This window comes from Poecilia mexicana, unplaced genomic scaffold (assembly GCF_051168715.1).
Source record: "Poecilia mexicana isolate PSO_F unplaced genomic scaffold, ASM5116871v1 scaffold_21, whole genome shotgun sequence".
In the NCBI taxonomy this organism is placed as follows: Eukaryota; Metazoa; Chordata; class Actinopteri; order Cyprinodontiformes; family Poeciliidae; genus Poecilia; species Poecilia mexicana.
This window is the reverse complement of record NW_028263390.1, coordinates 2512600-2538847: the sequence shown is the minus strand read 5'-3', so window position 1 is coordinate 2538847 and position 26248 is coordinate 2512600. Positions and strand designations below refer to the sequence as shown.

At 41.1% G+C, this 26248-nt stretch overlaps 1 protein-coding gene across 1 annotated transcript in view; it reads right to left on the bottom strand.

Annotated features, from left to right (window-relative positions):
• The window catches only part of rev3l (REV3 like, DNA directed polymerase zeta catalytic subunit), a 55480-nt gene that overhangs the window by 11009 nt on the left and 18223 nt on the right, over window positions 1–26248 (bottom strand). Inside the window, exons 3-19 of the mRNA XM_088002289.1 lie at window positions 26143–26217; window positions 24445–24605; window positions 19956–20094; window positions 19789–19883; window positions 18746–18850; window positions 17101–17185; window positions 13089–13225; window positions 12742–12870; window positions 11741–11978; window positions 11476–11618; window positions 6699–10482; window positions 4307–5184; window positions 2976–3049; window positions 2692–2817; window positions 1897–2089; window positions 944–1055; window positions 714–829 (exon numbers count right to left, since the gene is read on the bottom strand). Coding sequence (XP_087858415.1) covers window positions 714–829; window positions 944–1055; window positions 1897–2089; window positions 2692–2817; window positions 2976–3049; window positions 4307–5184; window positions 6699–10482; window positions 11476–11618; window positions 11741–11978; window positions 12742–12870; window positions 13089–13225; window positions 17101–17185; window positions 18746–18850; window positions 19789–19883; window positions 19956–20094; window positions 24445–24605; window positions 26143–26217 — 6590 coding nt within the window. The remainder of the gene's footprint in view (window positions 1–713; window positions 830–943; window positions 1056–1896; window positions 2090–2691; window positions 2818–2975; window positions 3050–4306; window positions 5185–6698; window positions 10483–11475; window positions 11619–11740; window positions 11979–12741; window positions 12871–13088; window positions 13226–17100; window positions 17186–18745; window positions 18851–19788; window positions 19884–19955; window positions 20095–24444; window positions 24606–26142; window positions 26218–26248) is intronic.

The following is a 26248-nucleotide window of genomic DNA, read 5'->3' as shown; positions in this document are numbered from 1 at the left end:
CAATATGAGAGAGATAATTTGTGAAAAAAATCAATCTCCTCCTCATCCTCCTCCCTGAGCTGCTATGGTCATCTGAAGAAGTGCACTGCTCCAAAAACAACCAATCAGAGCCAGGAGGAGGGGCTTAGTGGTGTCAATTAACCTTGCATGTGCTGTTCAATGTGCTAATGGTGAATGAACAACTTATTGTTATGGGGAAAAAAACTGTTTATCTGGCATTACTGGTGGCCACGCTAACTAGCCTAGCATTCAGAACAGCATGTTATCAGGAAGAAGCTGTAGCAAAGCAGGCACATGCGAGGGTGATTGACAGCTCTAAGACCCGCCTCCTCGCTCTAATTGGTTGTTTCTAGTTAGCAGTTGGAGCACTGAGAGAAGAGCTTGATTTTTAATTTATTTAATTTCGGTTTGGGATTAACAAAGTATTTTTGAATGTGAATTTAACAGATTATCTGTCTCATACTGTCTCGACAAAGTAACAGTTTCAACAAATATGTAAAAAAATATATATTTTTTTTATAAAAGTTATATACTGGAGCTTTAATAGTGGAAACAAAAAAGAATAATGGACATGTTAGCAAGCATGTTTCTTGATAGGCAGATTATGAGTTTATTTCTCTGACCTGTGAAAGCCTCAAATCATAAAAGTATTGATTTTTTTCAGAAACTGGAGCAGCCTGAGCCTGAACGACCGAGGTGAGTCCTGGAGGTACCTGGGATCCGTGACAGCTGCTGGCAGAGGTCCACTCCTAGTGCAGCGGCGCGCTGTAGAAGGAAGCCCCATGAATGCATCTGCACCTCGTATCCCAGCAGGATGTCTGGGTCAAACCTGGAGGAACAGCATGCAGACTGAAAGCAGGATCAACAACCCTCCTCCACCTGAATGGTTCACTCTGATAGGACTGTAGCACAAACCGTCTCCAGTCAGTGAGAGAACACACACCTTCTCATGATGGCGATGAGCTCCTGAAACAGCATCTTCTCCTCCCTGGCGTAGGTAACTTGTAGCCCAGAGACTCCTGACCTGACCAGCAGCGGTGCCGTCGATCTGGGACCTGCAGACGGATCCCAACAGCTGCATCAGCCCAGGTTCACAGACATGACTGAAACACTGAGATCACACAGTAACACCTGGACTACTGACTACAGTGGTCCAGTGCAAAACAGCGTGGTCCAGGTCCAAAGCAAACAGAGCACATCAACAGATTGAAGGAACAAAAGCACCAGTAGGGGGCAGTAACAAAATACATCCTCAGAATTCAGACAATGTATATTTCATTGCCACTCCACCATAGAATGAATAAGATGTTACTTTTAATACAAGTGAAAATGATTAGCATAGTGTTGACTGTATTCTGTATGTTTTAGAAGCAGCATTCACCTTCTATGCACCACAAATCTGGAACAAACGTCCGGAAACGCTGAGTTTCTAAACTAAAAACCCAGATGTTTAGACTTGCCAATTTGTTAAATTCAGTTCCATTACTACTGTGTTCAATGCATGAATTGTTTGTGGTATTTCAATATGACCCAAAAAACTAACAAGTCATTGTTTTAAGAAGGTGACAAAATAAAGTATAAAACAGAACAAAAGTTTTCCATTGGATTTGGTGATTAGTTCACACTGCTCAACTGTAATTATTTTCATTATTGTTATTATTATATATTTTTTCCTTATTAATGGACTTCAAAATGTCCAATGTAATTGCTAAATATATTTTTTACTGTATCTACTATTGAATAGAGAGAGTGGGTGTGATTGGTGGGGTTTTAGTTTTGTAGTTTCCGTTTTTCAATGAAAAATGGAACGTACTGTTGTGCACTGCTTGTACATTTTAATTAGTGGTTGTGCATTCTCAATAATTATATCTATACCAACACGTAGAAGGACTTCACCTTGACCACAGCTTTTATGGTCTTTGTCCACCATGATGGCACCAGTCAGCTGAGTTCTGTCTCCGCCCTGCAGCGGCGCGTCGGAGCTGAAGCAGTAGAATAAGGCACATATTGGGTCAAACTCCGGGTCAGGTTCCAGGTCCCGGCGGCTTCTAGCATGGAGCTCCATTCCCATTAACGTAAGGTGCTGGACCTGAAGAGTCAAAACAAACTGCACTGTAAGCTAAATATGGAGCTTGCAGAAACAGAAATATGGAGACAAAATTCAGTTTATTTATTTCTACAGCACTAGTTCACAACAAATGTCAAGACATTTTACCAAAAATATCATTTCAATTCAACATCCGTTCCAACTTATGCTAGCTATCAAACAGTGCAGTATGCTCAACTAATGATTCACAGTAGATTAAAGGTTTCTAAGGGAACCCAGCAGATTGCATCGAGTCATCGACTTGCAGCATTTTACGTGTTCCTGCTGGACAAAAATGTAAAAAGCAACAAGTCAACTTTTTAGTCATTACATCATCAACTGAATGTGAATGTGTTGTGCTGTAACTAATATTGATTTGCATGGAGTTGGTGCTGAACCTGACCATTTGATTGAACTGAAATCATTTGAAATAAATTGGATGATACAAAAAAAAAAAAAAATCAACAAGACTTTTGTTTTGATTGATCCTAATTAAACTTTTGAATCTACTTATCTAATTACTTCATGTGTCACATGAGTGAGGTGTGGACCCGGACCGGAGCACAGCAGCTGCTGGTCCCAACCTGTCCTGCGGAGCGGCTCACCTCATGCAGAGCTTTGGCATCCTGCAGATTCTGCATGCTGACCTTGAAGCCGTATGAGTTGGCAATACTTGGCCCTTCAATCTGAGACTGTTCTTTCTTTGGCACATTTATAGCAGCAAACTGGTTCTGTGGAGAAAAGAGAGAGCATAAAAATCACTGCCAAGACCCCGACAACAGGTCAATCACACAACATGACGCTTCAGCCCTGTTAAAGTAAAAGATAAGACTGCAGTCAAACACTGAACTGTAAACTGGAAATCACACAGACGGGGGTAAGTTCTAACCTTCATTTGTGTGGTCAGTAATACTCTCCTCAAAGGATCGGTCTGGCTTCTTCTTCTCTGAGAAACAGGATCCTCTGCAGCAGGGAAAGATCAGGACAGGAGCTCAGTTAACAGCAGGAGCCACTGGGTTAGACTCATTTATGTTTACACATTTACAACCTTTATGTTCAAAGGGACAAAAACCTAACTTGTCCTGCTGATTGATTATCAGCAGCTGGACACTGTTTCCCAAATTGTAAACAAGCTTAATAAGCCCAGATGTGCTGAGGAAACAGGGTTTTTAATGCTTCTTAAAGAAAAAAACAGAAGACAAAATAAACAAGTCTTTAAATAGTAACTTTTTTAACAGCCACTTTTAAAAACTGAAAATGGCATTAAGCAAAATACATCAGTATGTATTAACCATGCGTGGGTAAAAATGGTTAATGGTTTATTGAAATAATTGTCAAGTAATTTAATAATAAACTAATTGTTAACTGGAGTGCATGAAGTCAAAAGCAGGCCATTAGCTCAGAGAACACCATCAGAGTAGTAATTACACAATAAACTGCTCAAAAAATAGAAATTTTTCATTTAAGATGTAAAACATTATTTTTCTGCAAATATGCTCAACCCAGAAAAACATAAATGGCATTTTTAGTTCCACCTGGTTCAATTTCCGTAAGAATGTATGAAACTTCTTTTGTTATCCAGTTATTAATAATAAAAAATAAATAAAGCAATCAGCTCTATACTTTATTGATGTTAGGTCCAGCAGAACGGGCTGAGCTTTTCACATGGTGAAATATTTTTAGCTGCAGATGAATCCTTTGCTAATAATGATCAAACGTTCACTAAAAGGAAGCTGCATCAGGCAGCTACACACATTTAGACAGTCCAATTAATTTCCATTTGAAATATTGCACAGTTTTGAGTTATAATAGATTAGAACCATTTAAACTAGATATAACATTGGTTATTGTGGCATTCAAAATATGTTATTTTACAACACTGCATTAATCTGATGGTTGAAGAACCTGAATAACAGATTAAAAACAATAAATATCTTTGATGTTGAGCTCAGGTCTACTTATTCAGTAATTTAGCAGCAAAAAAAGGCTTTTGAATGAAAATGGTTGCTTATTTGGTCAATATATGGTTTTTGGTTAAATTGTGACTAATTAATTACAAACCTTGTAATTAATTAGTAAATTAGTCCCACCACAAGTTAATAAGTTCTATATATTTCTATTGCTTTCAATCAGAAAGTAACTAATAATTCAACGTCTGTTTGTTCAGATATGCAATATGAATATGAACACTCTCTACTGAGCCCTGCTGGTGAAACTTACTATCACTTATGGGCGTGCTGCAGACTGGGTCCAGATCTTCCGTGCTCCTCCGCCTTTTCCTTAAGAAGGGGGTGGTGTGTAGGCGGTGTGGACTGCTGCCACCGTTCCTGTCTGCACCATGGAAAGGGGAGGGAGACTGGTCCGTTCCAAATCTCTCCTGTGAATCGGGGAGCCTGGGTGATGGTGGTTCTGGTGAGTTCTTGCTGCCGAGTCGCTCAGGAGCCAATGGGCTCAGCTGGTGAGACTCCTGCCACGGAGGCAGCTCTGGGGATTCTGGAGACGTCATGTTGGAGGCGTCCTCCTGTTTCTCAGGCTGGGGGCTCACAGTGCTCTCATCTGAAACCGGACTCAGTGCTGCGGTGTTGGACTGAGGACATGTGTCCACCAGAGGAGACAAGGCTAAGGACAGGCTGAGCTTCTTTCTCCTGCGAGTTCTCACACTGGAAGTGTTCCCACAGTGTTCGACATTAACTGAAATGCATCTGGAAACATCTGGCAGCTTGGTTCTGTCAGGGTTCTCCTGCTCCACATCTGCCCCCTCCCGCTCCTTCCCCGGCTCCCTCCTCTCTTTCTGCAGGCTGTTGTACTGCTTCCTGGCTTCCAGCCACAGCTGCACGCGCTCGTGGCTCGGTGGGTTCCTGCAGGGCAGAAGGACGACCTTCTTGTCGCTGGCTGAGGATGTGAGAAGCCCCGTCTTTTCTTCTTTTGTCTGCTCGACCTCCGCTCCCTGAGAGGAGGTGATAGTGGTGGCAGGGTGCGTCATGACGGAGAAGGCGGTCTTCCAGAAATGGAGGCCCTCCAAAGACAGGTCTCCTCCAAACTCTTGGAGCTCCCTCACTAATCTGGTTCCCAAGGTGAGCTTACGGCCCCCAACCTCCCTGGAAGACAGCAGGAAAGAAGAGAAATCATCTAAATGACACCAGACAACAGGAAGAACCACAGATCAGGACAGGAGAACTGGATCCTTCATTTGTGTGGTCAGTAATACTCTCCTCAACAGGACTGTATTTATCATAATATATCTTTTAGTTAGATATTATATTGTGTTTGTATTAGTGTCCAAAGTAAGCAGAGTAAATGACCCTGAGACAAATACTTAGTCACAAAAATATTTGCAATAAGACTGCAGAGGAAAATGATTCCATCTGCTGCTGAAATCTAAAAAAAAAATAGTCAGGAATGTGTCAAATTTAACATTTACATTGGCTTTGATACAACAGGAGAGTAATGACAATCATCCGTTTAAAAAGCAGTTATTTCATGTGCAGTGATTTAATAAAACTTATGAACTTCCTCTTACACATCATTTCAGATTTTATTTTATGGTGATAATTTTAGCTGTGTGGCACAAATCTCTAAAACAATCTAAAAGAACTGCTTTTGAATTTCAAATTCTTTTATGTTTACATGTCTTTTATACTTCAATAAAGCAATTTGGATGTTCTAACCCATTGGTGGGGAAAAGAAAGTACATTTTGATAAAACTATTAAATCATCACAACATTTATTCTTCCTGTTTGACATAAATCTAATCAACAACTCTGTAACTGCTTAGAACCATCAAACATTCAATCAGGATTTTAAGCCTGGGCTTCCAACACATTATTTCACTAAAAACTCCAGACTAAACTATCAAGAGACGGAAGGAAGAGAAGAGAAGATGGAAGAAAAAAAATGAAAGAAAGAAGGGAGGAAGGAAAATTGGAAGGACATAATTGAGAAAGGGAGGAAGGAAATGTAGATTCAAGAGAAGAAGGTATACAAGGAAGACGACACATGGAAGAAAAAAAATAAAAAAAAGAAAGGAGAACTTTCAGACATTTCACAGAATAGAGCCTGAAGATAAAAATATTTTTTCATGATCTTATTTCTTTTCCCCACACTTATTTGACTCCTTTAAAATAATTCAATCTATCAGACTGTGTAAGAATCCTGTAGCACTTCAAATACCAAATTGATTATCTGACTTCCTAGTCGTTTATTACAAAAAAAAACAAAAAACAGAGTTCTCCATGAACTATAGACTTAGTGGATGATTAGAGTCTTGATACAGAACTGAGTGCATTAATACTTTTATCCAGCAGCAGATACTCCCACTGGACACTAAAATATTATACTGACTTCCACTAAAATCACATTTTATTAACACACTACTATTAAAGCTTAAAGCCAAAAATTCTGCAGTCAGCATGAAGAAAAGTAGTGATATTTGCCATCTTTACTGTATTAAACCAGATTCAAATCTATTCTTCTTGACCAGTCGGCTGATCTGTGCCATTCTAGTGTTTTAACCAGTTCCACTGTTAAATAAGCATATCTAAATACCTGCAGGAACAAACTGCTAACTCTAAGCTTCAAAAGAACAACATGAGGTGAGAAAGTGTGATCTTACATTGGCTTGTTTGGGATGTCAGATGGATCGCTGCAGAAGGGCTCCTGGAACGTGGCTTCTGACATCTCCAGGTCCATCAGAGTGCTGAGGATCTCGTCCCGACTCGGAGGGGACATGAGAGGCTTGAGGACATGGGCTCCACCTCCGGCGCCCCGCTGAAGCTGGCTTGCTCTCACATGTGACAGAGAACTGATTGAGTGAGGGGAGCTGCTGGGTGTGGTGGACGTAAGTCCATCGATGCTCTCGTGAAGTTCGCTAGTCGGTGAGCCCTCCTGGTCGACAAACGACACAGAGCTTAGAGACAAAGGTATGATCGGGTCAAAGGCTGAGAAGAGGAACTCCTTTCTCTCACAGTGGAAGTCTTGAAAAGGGCTGAGGGTATGGGATTTACAGAAAGAAAGGTCCCACTCTCTTTGTCTTTCTGGTCTGTGCTTCTCAGATTGAAGCTGAGCAAGGTTTGTTGAGGGCTCTCCATTCCCAGACCTGTCAAAGAGTTCAGGGCTGGCAGGCCTGACTTTGCACACATCAGAGTCTCTCTCGGTCTGACTCTGAGGAAGACCTTCCAAGCTCTGCGCCTGAGCAGATGGAGGTTCATGGCAGATGTCACTGAGGAACTTGACAGGCAGGTTTTTATCGGTTAAAACAAACTGATTGCCGCTGTAGGGACTGGAGAACTCTGCTTGGTGAATAGTGTTTATATCGAAAGTGTAGTCCTGTGGGAGCTCTGGGGACAAGCTGTCCTCTATGAAGTTGCAGCTGGCGAGACTCGGTGCAGAGGAGAAGAGAAGGCAGTCATCAGACATACTGCCAACCTGCTTCACTGATTGGTCTGGTTGAGTACTGCTGGTCCTGCTTTTCCTGTTTCTGGGCTTCTTCTCCTTAGGAGCGGTAGACTTTGGGACCCGGGATTTCCGAGGAGCAGTGGAAGGGGTTCTAATGGGCTTAGTGTGTTTCGTGGAGGGATTTAGCAGCACTGCGGCCTGCGCTATGGCAGCGGCATGTCTGTCTGTTCCAACTGCTTGTAGAGGAAGGGCCTGTCCCTGCTGCCTCTTCTGGAGGAGCTGCTTAAGGACAGCCAAGCCAGACGGAGTCTCAGTGAGAGCTGGTGTCTCTCCGTTTTTAGGAGCTGAAGGGGGACAACCTTTGTCTTTCTGGACATCATTACTTGTCTCTGCTGGCGGCTGAGGGGCAATGCAATCTTCTGGACAAGATTCTACCTTTACCACAGTGGTCTGACAACCCTGCTGCTTCATCTCAACAGGTGCCAGCATGTTTTGGTTAACTTGCATGATTGAGGTCTCGTAGGCCTCAGCCTTTGGTTCAATAAAGCGAGCTGAGGTGGGCATCGATGTGTCTGAAGCCGAGGACCTGCTCTGACCGGTGCCATAGGTGCCTAACGACTGCTGAAAGGAGGTGATGTCTTGAGAGGAACTATCTGATGGAGCCAACCCGCCATCAGAGAAAAGCAGCTGGGAGTCTTCTTTGCATAAATCATCACTTTTAGGTTTGTCGGTTTTCTTTTTGCGGGACCTTCTGGGTTGTAGAGATATTGCGGGACTTTCAGCTGCATTGCTAGCTTTCTTTCTTTGCCTTGCAGCAGAAGCAACACCTCTCCTTGCTTTATCCTGTTTGGGCTCTTGTACCTCTGAGGGCTTAGCAGCGGACATGTTTACTTTTCTCTTAGACTCCGTGGACTTCTTAGGTTTGGCTGGTCGACTTCTCCTTTGGGCTCTTTTAGTCACAGACTTTGTGCATGGATTTAGTGATGCAGAGCTAAGGCAAGGATCACTGAGTGGATTTATCAGCTGTTCTGAACTGTATAGAAAAGGGTCACTTGGGGACCAACAACGCGGGGGCGTTGTTTCTGTTGGGCTTGGGGATCTATCAGAAAGATAGCCAAGTTCTACCATGACATCCGTGTACTCTTTCTCAAAGTCATCTGCTAGCTCACAGTAACATGGCCTAGGGGGGGGCAGAGAGGGCAGAAGTGGGCGTCTCTGACAGCCTGTGCTCCTCTTCATCCTTTGCCCTCGTCTGACGAGAGGCTTTTTGGGAGAGATGTTGATCGTCTTCTTGCCTGTGTTGCTGACCCTAGCTTTTCGCTTGGGCGATTTTTTGGCTTTGGGCTCTTTGACGGGAAACCTGACGGCAGTGGACTCTGGCACTTTAGGCCAGAAGCTCTTGAGAGGAGCCAGTTTATTGTAATGTTCCACTTTATCTGCAGTCAACATAACCAGCTGTTCGTCTGCATTCACTTTGGACATCTTCACCAACATGTTTTTCTGACCTTTGAACCTGTTGATTATGATGTACTTAATAATTACGGGAGGTTCTTTCTTGCGTCTTTTCTGGTATTTGGTCTCCTGGCCCCTGGGAAACTTGCTGGAGTTTTTATAACGACTGGAACCTGGCTGATCTTCATCAGTACCATCAAAGTTCTGTTTCCGTTTAGCCCTCAGTGTGTATTTACTCCCCGGCAGAGCTGATGGTTTAGTACAGCTAACTTTCGCAGATACATCTGGACCAAGGCTCAACTGATCCTCAGTTACATCTTTGGCTTCTTCACAAAGAGAGGAAGTAATGGTGGTGTTGGAGACAACAGCCTCTGACACTGGTTCTATCTGCTCATCGACTGTCTTTTCCTCACTGTCCAACTCTTCATTTATAGCTGGCTCAACTTCTTCATTTGGCTCGCCTTCATTTACTTCTGCCTGTGGTTTTGGTTGATCCTCTGAAACTGATCCTTCTGTGTCTGAAGTCTGGTTGCAAGCAGATGTTTCTGAACAGAGGCCTGTGCAAACTGGACTGTCAGAGATCGGGCTTTGAGTTGTTCCTGCTTTGTTCCTGTGCCCCGTCATTCCTAACCGTTTTTTAGGAAGTTTCAGCTTCAACTTGCAAGTCGGAGACAGCTCTGGCTTGCTGCAGGTGTCAGCTGGCTTTTTATTTCCAGTCTTCTTCCTATTGAGACAGTTGGAGAGAATAACACTGGGGAAGAACTTGTAATGTGCCTCCTGCTGGGCCACAATAGTCCTCTCAGTTTTATTTTCCTGGTAGTCTTCATATCTGATTTTGAGCTCCCCAACATCTCCTTCCTCACTCTCTGGGGCCAGTTCTTCCTCTCTGTGGTCGATGAACTCGCCCTCCTTCATGAGGGATGGCGTTGAGGTGAGGCTCCTCAGAATTGGGCTTTTTCTCTCCTTAGTGCTCAGCTCCAGCTCTGTCTTAGCAGAGCAGGCTCTGAGGTCTGAGTAACAAAGGGAGATGGTGCTGTGGTTCTGAAAGATGGATAAACGGTTAGTTTCTACAGTCTCAAGGCTGCTGTACCTTTTCCTATTTTTTGACACCTTTCCACTGCTAAAAGGGAAGGCTTCCAGATCAGCCTTCTCCACAGATTTGGAGCTTTTCTTGTTATACGTGTACAACGGTCGAATGTCCTCCTTGTTCATGCAGATAGTAGACACCTCAGAGTGATTGGCTATTTTGCGAGGAATTGGGTGCTTCACTGGCAGGATGTATGGGATTTCTTTATTAACCCTGAACCCTGCTGAACATTCACTGGAGCCGTCTGGGCTGCTTTTCAACTGAAAGGAGTTTTTGAGTTGTTCCTCCGTGTCCAGCCCACAGACTGGCCGGTGCTCAGGATGTTTGCAAAGCAGGATCTTCGCTGACGACGGCGGCTCCAGGTGGACAGTCTCTCCAGTGCAGGGATTTGTTTTCCCCAACAGCTTCTCTGTGACTGTAAGCGAAGACTGAGACATGGAGCCACTGTCTGTTAAGGAAGAATCTAGGAATACAGAAGAGAAAAGAAAGGGTAGGAATAGCAGGACATGAGCAGCACAACAATGAAATGAAATGAAAGAAAATGGATTTGTATATACACTATATTGCCAAAATCATTTGCTCACCTACCCTCACTCATAGGGACTTCAGTGACATCTCATTCTTAATTTATAGAGTCCAATAAAATGGTGCTCCCTCCTTTGAGGCTACAACAAATTTAGAAATGTGCTAACGCTGCAAGGACGTAACTTTTATAAAAAGTATTTGTTTTAGACATTTGTTAAATTATTGCACTACAACATGAACATGATCTTTGGGGAAACTAAAGTTCCTTCATGTTGTCCTACTGCCATCTGCAGAAATACGCTGCTCAATCAGAACCAATCAACCAGTGTCAGGAGGAGGTTCTCAGCGCTGACATTCACCCTCTTGTATGCACTCAATCTCTTTTTGCTATGTTGGAACAAGAAAACAATATCCCGAAAGACAAAACAGACCAGAATTAATACCACATTAATAATCTAATGTTCTGATATTAGAGCACATGCATGCAGGAATACAGCTACACATTTTCTCTATGCACTAAGTTTGATGGATAAGATCGGCTTCATGTTCAGGTATCACAGATCTCCCAAATTTAAGCCGATTTATCGGTGCACCCTTAGATTTTACCCCGGCCCACCACCTGGTGGCCAAGTTGCTTTTATTCCCTATTGCTTCCATTTTATAACACCAGAAAACAGTTCACAAGGACATTTTCATCAAGAAATTTCTCAACGGAATATAATGTCACGGTTTCCTGTCTGACTTCACTGATCTAAGAGCAAGGATTCCTTTCCCAAATGTCTGATGAAGCAGTCTGTATCCCTAGGTGCTGGATTTTAGACACCTGTGGACGTGGAAGCGATTGAAACCGCTGTGTCCAATGATTTGGAAGGATAAACAAATACTTGTGGCGACACTAGCATATGCCAGCACTGAGCAGAAAATGCCTCACCACTGCTTTCGTCTGCTGCCCCGTCCAGCTGTGGGATGGACAGATTAGCAAACAGAGAGTGAGTCCCACTCCACTCCATGTCTTCGTCAGAGGACTCTTGCTGCTCATCGCTGAAGCCGTCCTCCGCCTCCCTGACCCCAGGCCTGTGCAAACAACAACAACAGGAGACAGCTTAGCCCTGCCTCTAACTGCAGTGGAACCAATAAAAGTGTCCAGGCGGGACTTGAATTATTATTTTCTCTCTGAGTTCTAGTTAAAAACTCGCCTCGGTGGGTTTGTTCTCCCAGGATGTTCGCTGTCCCACCGCTGTGACATTATCATACTAAGCTCAGCCTCTTCTTTTTCCAGCTCGGGTCCGGCTTCTTCTTCATCACTGTTGCAGTTGTAGGTCGATGCACCAGGGAGCGACTGAGGCTGAGAGCTGTGTATTAGTGGAGTCCTGTGGAAACCATCGTCTTCCAGGCCAGCCAGCAAATCAATGAGGGCATGATCCTGGCTGCTTTCTACAGAGACGAGAAGACGGACACTTCACACATAAATGTACTGAACAACACTTTATTAGGGTCTGCCACAGAAATGCATAGGACAGCATTGAAATGCCTCCATTGTCCACACTACAAGACTTTTTCCCCGATTTTCCCCTTGTGTGTGTGATGTGTTACAACTGATTGGGTCCAGTCAGTAGAACGTCATGGCCAGTCTGATCTAATTTGGGCATATTCAACATGTTGGATTGTCTTGGCCAGTTTATGACTGGTTCTCCCTGACTGGAAGAGAGAACGCAACCTGTTGAATTTGACAGGTAGCCAATCAGAAAGCACGGATTCCCCTCAGGGAATCACAAACAGCTGACATGTCGCAAACCAGAGTCCACATATCATCTTCCATGGATATGGAAGATGATATGTGGAAAGTCCGTGTTACTCAACATTCTTGTGACTCTCCACATGCTATCGAGTACATTGTAGCTTACATTAGCATTGGTGCTCATTTTTAGCCTCAGAATGCCGAGTTCCAACCAACAGGCCCGGTTTAAATTTCTTCAGAAATTTTTTTAGATTGGAATTGTGATACAATTACACATTGAACTAAATTGGGATCATGGACCAATCTGAAAAAATCTGTGTTAGCAACACAACACAGAACTACTTCTAAAGCCTGCAGAGATCCTCCACAACAGAAGGAATTTATAAACAGCTGTTTAATATCAAATGATAAGGACAGCAGACTTTACCAGAAAGATGAGTAATGGGTTAGATGCTATACCTAACAGGGTGGAGTGGTTGGACGTTTGTGAGAGAGGGAGAAATGTCTGGCTGTTTTCCAGAAGACTTAAGATGGCTTCTTCATCAACAACAGCTTCATCTGGGACTTTTCCACCACTCCTCACCGAGTCTGAACACAGGAACAGGTAGAAAAACACAGAAACCGCCAAACTTCAATCAGCATAGTTGAAGTAAACCAAAACTGGACTGAAATGAGTCAAAGGAAGACATCTTTATAGGCTTGTGTTTATTGTAAAGCAATGATCTGAGAAGAGCTTGATTTATGTTTGCAATAGGAAGCTTTGTACATTCAACTGTACGTTGTTCTGTGAAGGTTTCCTGCCTCACCTGGCTGGGAGTCTCTGTGCACCTCTACGGCGTTAGCAGCTGTACACGGCACTAAGTCAGGGGGCAGGAGGTCAGGATGCAGAGTGAATTCGGCTGACAAACTCTCCTGTTCATCATCCACAAACAAATCTTGGGTCCTGAAGAAAAAAAACAAAAAACATTCAAATAATTGAAGCTCAGCTAGGAGAACAACAGGTCAATACAGAAGCTTCAGTTGTAGAGACGCAGTGATCAGACTTTCCTCTGACCAATACAGAGTTCCGGCTTTCTGAGACGTCTCACCTGAATATTGCTATTTTGATAGCTTTAAATTTTTCTTTCCAAGAAACTCAATCCATAAAAAAGAAATATGTGCTGCACGTTCTCTGAAAGATGTTTTCTCCAAACTAAGAGTGAGATCAAAGTTAAATCAATACTAGTACACAGATAAAGTCATAATAAATATTTGATCTCTGTTGCATTATACCTTCAAAGGTGATCCTTTGCAGGCCTCCTGTTGCCATGTTTTATTATGAGTCTTAATCAGGGGAAGTGCTGTTTAAAGTGGGAGGGCCGCACAGCTCTGAGGAGTTTCTGTTGTCCGATGGAGTGTGTGTGCATATGAGTGGGCGACGTTACGTTGTTTGAATGTGCATGCAGACGAGGGGAATATGAATGGAAACCGGGCAGGCGGCCAACTGGGCTTTTGTATCTGTCCAGATTGCTCTCAGATACAAGCTGCCAAAAGCGCTCCTTTACCCATGCTGCTCTGCTGCCCTGCCCAACAACTCACCACTAAGAGACTGGAAAACACTGAAATGTAAACAAGGCGGGCGGCTGACACTCGCAGGTAAAACTTGCAAATGCACAGATTTGTAGATGTAATGGGAAAAATCAATTTCCAGCTCCAGTTACCGTCTGCCGGTAGGCTTTATTTATTTATTTTTTAAAAACCTGATCATATCTTTGTGTAAATCATTCATTCTCATCGAAGTGCATATATGTGGATATAGGGTACCCCAAGGTTCAGTCCTGGGGCCCCTCTTATTCAGTATCTACATGTTCCCACTAGTTTAGGTTGTAACAGGAAATAAAATTATTTACAATGACCACACAGATGATGCACAGCTCTACATTACGATGTCACCAGGCGACTCTGAACTGTCCACGCACTGAACAGATGTTTAAAACAAATCAATGCATGAATATGCAAAAACTTTCTCCAGCCGAACAGAAACAAAACTGAAGTTATTATCGTTGGACCTAAAGAGAACGATCTCGAGTCAACGCACAGCTTCACTTATTACAGCTGGAAACTAGATGCCAGTCCTGAAATCTGGGTGTAATACTGAACTCTGACCTGAACCTTCACAGCCACATGAAGACAGTTACAAAGTCGGCCTTTTACCACCTGAAGAATATTTCAAGGATTAAAGGATGAACGCGGCGAGAGTCGCTTGTCCTCATCCAGCCCAGCGACCGGAGCAATTCATGCATGTGAAATTTTAAGCTCGTACCCGTAGATGTAAACATTCAGGCTGGTGACGCGACTTGAGAAAGTTGACAAATGTTCAACATTTGATACTGTAGAAGAAAACTTTCACATTTTGTCATGCACTGCTTTGAACTAGATAACCCTCCGTGGGAGAGAGGGTTCCAGGTCAGAATAGGTGGGAAGATTAAACTGTGCTATGTAATTTTAACGCGTTAAACTTTCGGATTGATTCTTGACAGCCCCAATTCTGACTTCTGAAATCATAATTCTGAGCTTCAAGTCACTTTTTTTCCAGTGACCCTAATTCTCGTCCATGTAACATAATGAGTTTGGAAATGCTAGCAGTCTTTTGAGAATATCCATGGTAAAGTATGTTGTTGATTATAATTTTTAAGGGGAAATTGGAATTGGCTAAAAATGGCAGATTGTAGCTTTACCAAAAGCTCTCATTGGTTTGCTTCTATTGGAAAAAAAAAAAAAAAAAAAAAAAAAAAAAAAATTATATATATATATATATATATATATATATATATATATATATATATATATATATATATATATATATATATATATTATGCAAGTATGCTAATGACGCCTCCACACTAGTGTGAGAGATTTAGGCTGGCTGAGAGACTGTACCGCAGTCTGATTGTTATTCAGAGACTTTGTTATGAGGAGAAGGCTCCAGAGAGTCGGCGTGCATGTGCCAGAGTCTGTCTCTTAATTAGTCTGGTACTTAATGACTTTAGAGGCAACGGGGGAGGGACCCTGGCAGGCGTCTGGAGATTACTGCAGTGATTAACACATTTTACCACAACGACACATCCCTCTCCCCTCCAGCACAGGTTGGGAGAGAGGGAACTCATATGACATGTTGGAATTTTAGAAAATGTTCAAATTCAATTCAGAAAATGTCAAACAAGACAAGGAAAGAAACTACACTGGGCTCAGTGTCTGTCTAAAGGGAATCATCATTCACTCACTTTTTCCTTTCTGAAAAAGGATTTCTTACTGCATGATGGAGTAAAAATACTACAACTGCACCAATAAATTGATGTTCATATTGTTTTTAGATATTTTTATATTAAAAAATTTTATATTTTGTTAGTGTGCTGCTGTAACAAAGGAATTTCCCCAATGTGGGATAAATAAATGATTATTCTAGTGTAATCAGCTCAGATTTCCTTAATTTTGGATATTAATTACTTATGAAATCCATTTTATCTACCTCTGCAATGGTGTGAAAATCCACCATTGCTCTGAAACAAAATTGGAATTGGCAAGTCAAGTGTTTTAAAGATTGTCCAGAAAACTGCAATCAGTGAACCCCTAAAAAATATCAGAATATATCAGCAAAACGTACAACATCAATTCATTGCTTTTATTTAAACTGGAAAAACAAATTCTACTGCTTCAAATACATTATTCATTCATAATTATAATTGCAATGTCCTCTGTTACTTTTAGTTTTTGATTGACATAGACTCAATCAACTATGTTTGTAAAACCCCAATTAGTTTCAAAGTAGCAGCTTAGTATAACAAAGTTGTATTGGCAGGTTAATTAGGGTGTCTATTAGCTCTGGTACCAAGCCTGCACTCTGCTGCTTACCAGGCTGGTTTTGAAAGACCTGATGCCTAATTAAGACTGAGGAGAGCTTCTTTAGCTTCCCCATCAGGAATGTTTGTGTTTTCAGTGACAGGGGAATATTTACAATGGGCTACGTTTGCCTTTCTTGCAAGAATGAGACAATAGAGGGGCATTAAATCATCCAGCTGACCAACAGTATAGAGCAACAGGTAGGGGAGGGGCCACACTGCACTACTCTATGCTCCACAAGGTCAAAAAAACCTAATAAAATAAAATTTCTAGGTAAATAATACCAGTCCCAGGAAGAAACCACAAGATAACAGAGAGAGGAAATGTAACAGACTGTGTGAACATTATCAGCACGAGTGACTAACTAAGAGAGCGTGTCCTGCTTCCACTTCCTTACTTAAAACCCTATTCAGATGGGAGGCCCACCCCTGTGCTCCCTCTCTCTCCCCTCTGCTCATATTAGATATGAGAGGTTAGTGAATGGAAGCCATCTGGATCTGATAAAGCAGCGTGTGTGGATGTAGGGCCAACTGTACTAGAATTTATAACAGGAAATACTTGGAGGCTGTACATTGTAGAGGAAGGTGGGGCTTGGAGGTGACCTCAGCCACTTCATTTCATCCCATTTTCTCCAACATCTGCTCTGACTTCACTTTCCCATCTCCAACCCTGCTCTGCACTCAGAAGAAAGTTGGCAGGGCCGAAGGAAAGAAAAAGAGGAAGGACATGTAACAGCTTCATTATAGTTAAAAAAAACAAAAACTTAAGGACAAAAAGGAATTGTTTGATGTTTCGAGGGAGTTTTTTATTGAGATCTTGTGCTTGTAATAATTAAATCAAAGTCGATTCCATCTGCTGCAGATCTCCTCAGGGAAAAGGAAACAAAGACCAAGACATTTATTTAGTTAACAGAGTAAAATAATGTGTGAAGGAACTTACACATCAAACTTGTTCTCCTTCAGAATCTCCTTCAGTCTGTTCATGAAGGTTTTTTCACTCTCTGTTGAAGTGACCGAGCCCCGATCTGCAACAGAGACAGACGTTTTTCAAAGAACAAACTTCTCTGCTGGAATTCAATCCATTTGACTATGAATAGTTAGAAACAAATAATTATGAACTTTGGCAGTAGTTCTATACAGCAGATCTTTCTAAGCTAAACAGTTTCTTTTCACACTACAGTCCGTGGTAAAACCTGGTCAGTTGTATTTCTTCTCTGTATCACTGATCAGAACTGAAACCTAAAAGCTTGGATGTTTGTCTGAAAACTAAAGATTTCATCACAGCAACAGAGCAGCCTGTGGTTTATTTATCACCTGGTTTCCATGGGAGCTTCCTTTGTGGGCATGTCGGGGGGCAGAGAGGTTACTGAGTCTACCGAGTTTTTTATTTATGGTTACAAGACAAGGCAGCTGACACCCATCACTTGGTCTGCTCACAGAAAATGCCCAGATCTCCACAGAAGCCTTTCAGGTTGATAGGGAGGATTGTTCATTATAAGAATATTCCAGCCGCAATTTATCTAAACCACATGTAGTCGTTTATTTCTAAAGGACTAGATAAGGTTGGCACAAACTACACAGCCACCATTCTCTTCCTCTTCTACTGAATGTACCACAAACATTTGAATTAAGTTTTTTCTTTTGATTATATTTTCTGGTTATTTGAGGCCGAAACCTAAACTTGAATCAGAATTCAATCGACTATGGAGCCCTAACTTTCTTGTTATTTAAAAAAAAATGTCAACAAAAATGAACTACATCATTAAAAACTGTCAGTCAGGTGGAGATCTTGTGTTTGACTAGGCCAAGGCATAAGCTTGATTTATTTTTATTTTATTTTAGCAATCCTGTTGCAGATTTGCTGCCATGTTTATGATAAGTCAGTTTTGGTCCAGCTTCATCTTCTAGAGTCTCACTTTGGATTCTTGAAATAGTTTGTGAGCAGAGGAGTTCATGGTGGACTCAACAAGGTCATACCACCATCATGTTTGATAGCAGCCATAGGTATTTATGTTGATTTACTGCTTTGAGCTTTTTGATTCTGACCAAACATGCTCACTTTGGTTTTCTGTGACTAAAACAGGAATATTACAGTTTGTTCAGTTCCTATTTGGAAACCTCAAATAAGATGCTGGAAAATGTTTTCTTCTGATCAGTCCACAGGTAGTTCAGGCTTTTTCTTATTGTTCTTCCAGGAACTTTAACATGCTGCCTGCAGGCAGGCACAGTGAGATGGGCCCGTCATTGTTTACAGGTACTATGAGCATTGCACAGACGTAAAGGTCATCTTGCTTGGATGTTCAATTAGTTTTTGTTTTTGAAAGAAAAAAAGCATTAATGTGGTAGAATAGGGTGCTGTTGTTAATCTGAAGCTTTAATTGAACTGACTGAGGCATAGTGGTAGAATACAGATAATTTTCAATAACATGTCCTGACCACATTAAGCCAAAAAATTGAAATTAAGTATTTTCATAAGTAGGTGAAAACCCAACTGGGAATCCTGAGCAATAGACAATAAGCAAATAGTACAAATGCAGAATAACACTAGAAAACCATGTTTTTGCTCCCACTGCAGCATTCCTCACCTTGTGAATCTGGTGCTTCTATCTGGGAGGTCTGGTTGTTTTCCCTCCTCCTCTGCTTCTCATCCTCCCAAATAGCCTGCAGTCCGGGGTTCCTGCCGATCTGATCTGGATGAGGAGGCAAGGTTAGAAAACAAAATCCTTATGCTTCTCATGTTAAACATGTTCCCTCCCCTACAGCTGCCCTACAGGTACTTCACACACAAAGCACAGACAGTGTAGCATAGTCCCGTTTAAAAGCTCAGTACACCTGAGAAATCCTGCGCTGCCTGGGATTCTTCTGTAAGATTCCAGATCCATCATAAAAACGTTCAGTAATTCAATTCAAAAAGTGTCTGCTATATGTATTAATCAAACAAAAAAATGATACATTTCAGATGTTTATATCTGTGAATCTTGATGATTATAGCTAACAGTAATATCCTAAAATCCAGTCTTAAAATGCAACAATTTCTAATTTTCTGAATATTCAAATTTTTTTAAATTGTATTTTATATAGGACCAATCAAACAAAGGATTTTAAAATCAGATAAAGAAAAAAAGATTTTGCAGTATGTTGGGATAATGATGCAATCAAACAGTTCCAATTTTTCTGTTTTGGATTTTGTAGCAAACAAACACCCAGAAAAATCTGTCAAAAATATATCTTATTTCTGTAAAAATGGAAATGTTTGGCATCTCGATGAGAGCAGGTGACCAGAAGGACAGTTTCCTTTCCATTTCCTGGCAGATGACGATGCAAGCCGTTTAGAGAGAATCAGGACAAACAGTTGCATCTGTTCTGAAAGCACATAACAGCTGTTCTTTACTTTGCTCGGTTCATCTGCTGACCCAAACTCCCTCATCTCTGATCATTTCTTCGCCTCTGCTCCCCTGTGATTAAAGACTGAGGTCTGTTCCACCATGCTCATGTTCAGGTCTGCTAACAGACTCTCTGTGTGGAGCCATAATCAGTGGTGTGAGCTGAGTGTGCTGCAGCTGCCTTTCACCTTTTGCTTTTTGTCATGTCAGCTGGTGTTGCAGAGAACACAGCACACAGCACCTACTTTCAATTTCAAGACGGTTCAGGATGTCCACAGCCACAGCATCCACCTCCAGCTCACAGGTGCTCTGCCTCTCAACATCATCCAGGACTAACGAGCTGCAGACAGAGCAGAGTTAATAATGGAACTGATCCAGAGCAGAGTGATGTGTCTGTGACGGCGTGGCCTACGAGGGTAGAGCATTCTCTTCCCAGCGGACAAAGGTGCCTGCAAGGCTGCTGTCGTTCAGCTTGGTGCTGCAGGGAATCTTCCAGGGACTGACGCTGGAGTGAGAGCTGGAGGACGGCTGGTCCGGGTCTGCAGGGCCCACTTCCAGAAACACACACAATCACATTGACATGTTAGGAAATGACTGAGGGGATTTATCAAGAGAGGCTATAATTCTTTCCTCTCTCCAGTTTGCTGTTTATTAGTCCACAGAAGAGTTGCTAAAAAATATGCGACTGCATAATTTTGTTTTTTAAAAAAGAGTAAATAAATACAGAAAAATGTATACAGCTCTGGAAAAAATTAAGAGACTACTTAAAATGATCAGTTTCTCTGATTTTTACTCTTTATAGTTATATGTTTGAGTAAAATGAACATTATCCTTTTATTCTATGAACTACTGACGACATGTCTCTGAAATTCCTAGCAAAAATATAGCATTTATTTATTTGCAGAAAATGAAAAATGGTCAAAATAACACAAAAGCTGCAGTGCTTTCAGACCTCAAATAATGCAAAGAAACAAGTTGATATTTGTTTAGAAAAACAATATTAATGTCTGAACTCAGGAAGAGTTCAGAAATCAATATTTGGTGGAAGAACCAGGAGGTTTTCAGTGGGGCTCAGAGCAGTGGGCTTTTCATTTTGTTGCCATAGTGAGTCTGGTTGTGTATTAAGGTCAAACATCTCCCCTCCCAGCCCAAAGCGACAAACATCTTCCTGATAGGCTCAGTAGTTACAGTAAGTTTTCCTCTAATTCTACTTCTGTGATCTGGAACAATTCAGAAGGTCTGTAGAGTGTGACATGCAACGCACAAAAATTTCTGCAGTTCTACTCTGATATCTGTCCTTTGAAGCCGTTTACCTGAGGTAGTACAGCTGAAAATAGAACTGCGGTTGTGGCGCAACTTGGTTTTCAAATTGATTCAGGTAATTTCAGAGTGAAAAGTCTGTTTAAGAACAAGGGTGTGAATACTTGTAGTGATGTGTGAGTATAGTGAACAATAGTTCTCTATCCAGTTTTACCCAGACTTTTTTAGTTCAATTAGACCACTGCTGCTGTGTGACATCTACAGAGTAAACAGTCTAGAAATGTTTTGGGTTTTCAGGCTCTTATCAAGGAAACTTAGTTTTTAAGCTGTGTTGTGGGGTTCAGAACACATTAAAGTTTTCATTCATCTTAAACTGACATTTTGCAGCCAAGCCTTTAATCCCCTTGATCCTAGATTAACAACTTGCTTTTAAAGTTCAAATCTGAGGGAGACTCGAAGGGGGGGGGGATAAGCAGGTGTGTCCAATATTTGGGTTTTTGTTGTCTTTGTTCCATGGGGCATTAGAGTCCTCCATTGATTTCAGATGTATAGAAGTGGATCAATCATTAGAACCTCCTTTTATTAGAAGTCACTCAAATGGGATTGTTTTTTAATAAAAGTATGTCATTATGTTCTGGTAAAGGATGTTACTTTCTGTAATCTTATTGTGGTTTAGGATGTGTTCAAACCTGATTGTCCAGTAAACTCAGGTTGGTTGGGAAAATTGCAACATTTGTTCCATTTCAGCTGCTCAGTTTCTCTACGTCAAACAAACCAAAGCCTTTGAAAAAGCTGTTCACCTCCTCGCCTGTAAGGGGGGCTGCACCAAGAACCACTGAAGGAAGAGACATGAAAACCCCTGAACAAGACACTGAGCGGAACTTCTTTCTCCATGAAATGTAATCAAAGATGGAGTAGTGTCAGATTTTAGTAGTTGTAGGGTTTCTCTTTAACAAAAGACCATAAGCCATTTCTCCACTAGTGTTAGACACTCTTGTTTGTTTTGGTTGCATTTGCACAGCTGTAGTCCACTTCCTGCTTTTGGAGCGGACTCCGGTCCGCTCGGCATCCAAATATGAATGCAAGCCGCATCGAAGTTCACTTCAAACGAACTGAGACCTATGTGTCTAGGCAGACCAGAGTTCACCTTTTTGGTTCGCCTCAGAGTTGGATTATGCATTCACGCCTCCCAAAACCAACCAGACTTTCTAGGCAAATGAATTTGAGTTCAATTAAAATGGACTAAATATTGCTGGTGTGAAGACAACCTTAGCAACCAGAGTTGTTTCTCCCTGCTTCCTTTCCAGTCCTGGAACCACGGCCAAATCAGACAGAAGTGATTAATCTACTCCAAAAACCTTAATGGTTGTTGAGGAAAAGCTTTGTGGACAGATCCTAAACTAAAGGTGTGGCTATATAGTGAGAATATGCTAAACATTTCTCACTGGTTGAATGTCCCCAGCATTTTATTTCAGTCATACAACCCCTGGCAAAAAGTATGGAATCACCAGTGTTGGATGAGCAGTCATTCAGACATTTCATGCTGTAAAACAAACTCGGATCAAAAACATGACACAATATTAAGGTCGTTCCAAAGTGCAACTTGTTGGCTTTCAGGAACACTCAAAGAAATGAAGAGAAAACATTGTGGAAGTCAGTGAATGATACTTTTATTGACCAAACACAGGGAAATAAATATGGAATCACTCAATTCTGAGGAAAAAAGTATGGAATCATGAAAAACACATAAACAAAAGACCATTCAAAATACATCACTAGTATTTAGTTGCACCATCTTTGGCTTTTATAACAGCTTTTAGTCTCTGAGGCATGGACTTGATGAGGGACAAACAGTATTTGGTGCCTACTCTCTTTGATAGCAGTTGCCAGATCAGCTTTGCAGGTTGGAGCCTTCTTGTGGAACATTTTTTTCAATCTCCACCACAGGTTTTCTATTGGGTTGAGATCTGGACTATTTGCAGGCCATGACATCGACTGAATGTGTCTTTCTTCAAGGAATGCCTTCACTGTTTTTGCCCTATGGCACGATGCATTGTCATCTTGGAAAATTATTTCATCATCTCCAAACATCTGTTCAATTGAAGGGATGAGAAAACTGTCCAAAATGTCAATGTAAACTTGTGCATTGATAGAAGAATTAACCACAGTCATCTCCCCAGTGCCTTTGCCTGACATGCAGCCCCATATCATCAAGGACTGTGGAAATTTGGTTGTTTTCTTCAGGCAGGCCTCTTCATAAATCTCACTGGAACGGCACCAAACAAAAGTTCCAGCATCATCACCTTGTCCAATGCAGATTCTTGACTCATCACTGAAGCCAACTTTCATCCAGTCATCCACAGTCCATGATTGCCTCTCCTTAGCCCATCGGAATCTTGTTCTTTTATGGTTAGGTGTCAATGCTGGTTTTCATTTAGCTTTCCTGTATTGAAATCCCACCTCCTTTAGGCGATTTCTTACGGTTCGGTCACATACATTGACTCCAGCTTCCTCCCATTTATGCTTCATCTGTTTAGTTGTACTTTTTTGGTTTTCAAGACAAATGACCTTTAGTTGTTTGTCTTGACGCTTTAATGTCTTTCTTGGTCTACCAGTACGCTTGGCTTTAACAACCATTCCATGCTGTTTGTGTTTGGACCATATCTTGGATACAGCTGACTGTGAACAGCCCACATCTTTAGCAACCATGCGTGAAGGGTTACCTTCTTCAAGAAGTTTCACAATCCTCTCTTTTGTTTCAAGGGACATTTCTCTTGTTGGAGTCATGGTTCTCGCCACTCCACTTCGTCCAGCAGCCCTCCAAGGTGTCATGACTGCAGGTGTTTTGATCTGCACACTAACGGGCACATCTAATCTGGGGCAGGTGTCCATTTAGGGAAAGGAAATAGACTGGGTGTGTCCTTTTTTCTACCTCCAATTTGAGTGATTCCATACTTTTTTCCTCAGAATTGAGTGATTCCATATTTATTTCCCTGTGTTTGGTCAATAAAAGTATCATTCACTGACTTTCACAATGTTTTCTCTTCATTTCTTTGAGTGTTCCTGAAAGCCAACAAGTTGCACTTTGGAATGACCTTAATATTGTATCATGTTTTTGATCCGAGTTTGTTTTACAGCATGAAATGTCTGAATGACTGCTCATCCAACACTGGTGATTCCATACTTTTTGCCAGGGGTTGTATCTGTGTGTTGTGTTTCTTTGTTTGCAAACAAGATTTACCGGCGACCGATGCAGAATATCGGTGCTCTAGGATTTGTATTCAAATTCATTAATAAAATCCTGCAACCTTAGAAATATTTTATTAAAGGAAACACACACTTTTGCTTTCAGCATCTCTATGGAGATGTATAGGAACACTAGCGTCAAAAGCTTTTTAAGAGATTTTAACTGGTAAAATATTTTTTATTGCTTATGTTCTGAGTTATAAGTTAAAGTTATCACAACTGCTCAGGATTGTTGATTTTTAACTAATTTAAATTTAAGGGGAACAGGTATAAAGCTTGGGTAAACGCTGAATAAAACTGTATGTAAAGATGTAAATCTAAACTTGTGTCAGAAACTCCAGTTGGACAAAGCAGACATTGTGAGAAAAGAGACAGATCCCTACAGCTGAGCTTACCTTTCTTCTGGCTCCTGCGGAACTTCACTGCTGCCATGTTTATCAGGTTCATGCCATACAGGTTGTAGTCCATGAAGAGCTGCAGCAGGTAGGTGATGTGGCCCTCATGAGGCTGGTAACTCTTATTCATCACCGCTCCACTTTGTAATAGCTCACACACTCTGGGGAAAAAAAGAAAAATTTTAAAGAAGCTCAGTAAAAGGGATATGAAAAGAAGTAGACCATGTTGATTTCAGCTCCTTCTAATAATTTAAAAAAAGAAACGAGATGATTTATTGAAATATTACTGCAAATCTTTGGACATGTTTTCTCTGCCATAAGAATTACAAATCAGACAGCAGTCTGATCTAAATATATTTGAACACAAATTAAATATGGAACCAAATAGAGATGATACTTGAAACACAGTGGGATTTAGAAATGAGGGTGTATCTGAATGAGAACATATCCAATCGCTGGACGATATGGCTGAAAAACTGATTGCATTTTATATCAGCCGATAAAGATAATTATTGACTAGTCTTTTGTTTTAAATATCTGAAATACTGCCAAACTGGTGGTGTGACTTTTTCCGTTTTATCCACAGTTTTTACTCCATGCTGCTGTTTTAATTTTTTAAGCAGTGATGAGGCTCTGTGAAACTACCTTGCAACAGGTTGTTGCTAGGCAACCAAAGAGTGAGTGAGTCAGTTGATGCCACTCATATTGCTTAGTTGGCTGTGAGATTGAACAGCTAAAGTCTTTCATCTGCCTACATCTCCCAGAATGCTGTGTGGTTCTGGATCAAAGTTTAGTGAATATTCTATATATTGAATAGTATATCAGATGTATTATCTATTTGTATTGATCACATGTCTATCGTGGTACATATTGTTATTAATTTATTGTCCAGTCCTGTAGAAATACAAATGATCCAAGGCAAAGCTTCTTAAAGAAACAAATGTCTAGATTTGTATTAGTTTGATGCTGAGCTCACTGCACGGCTCTCACATTTATATATTAGTTCCCATAAACAACACGGGAAAAAGTTCTACTCAGATGACGTGTACAGAACAAGCTGTCAGAACTGCAAGAACAGAATGTCATTCTATTCTTGCAGCTCCAAGAGAGAACATTTCTATGTTCTTGCAGATTGTTTAGGCCTCAAGTCAGATTCATAGACTTTTGACCTTCCATAAATTAAGAAAATATCAGAAGTAAATCATTAAATCAATTAAATGTAACCGCTCAGCTATTTCCATCATTGACTAATAGTGGATATGTATGTTTCCAATTTGCCACTTTATGTCGTTTTGTTTTGTATTGTGTATAGATACTGCAGGTTTGTATTGCCCCAAACTTCCACACAACAACTCAAATAGGGTACAATGATTCACGTTGGGACTATGACTGGACAGCTTTCAGTTAAAAGAAAAAAATTGGTGAAATTGAAATATTCCTTTAAAGGGGCAGTATTATGCATTTTTCAGACACATAGAGCTATTTTATAGCACAATCAAGCAATTATGTTACCTTCAGTTATAAGAATATTGTATATGTCAGATGACTTTAAAGAAATTTGACTTTGTAATCTAATGTCTTGAAATTGGACCACTGTCTCTAAAAACTGCTGTTATTTCTGAAACTCTGCCTTCAGGAAGTCATCACAACATGACTCCTCTATTAACTCTTTAACAATCTTTTAACCAGCATTTTTACCTTTTCACTATCTGAGGATTGTACAAGTAGATCTTCATAAAGTGCTTCTCCTTGGCATGATAACCATAGAAAGGCCTAAAAGAAACAAAAACCAAAAAGATTAGTG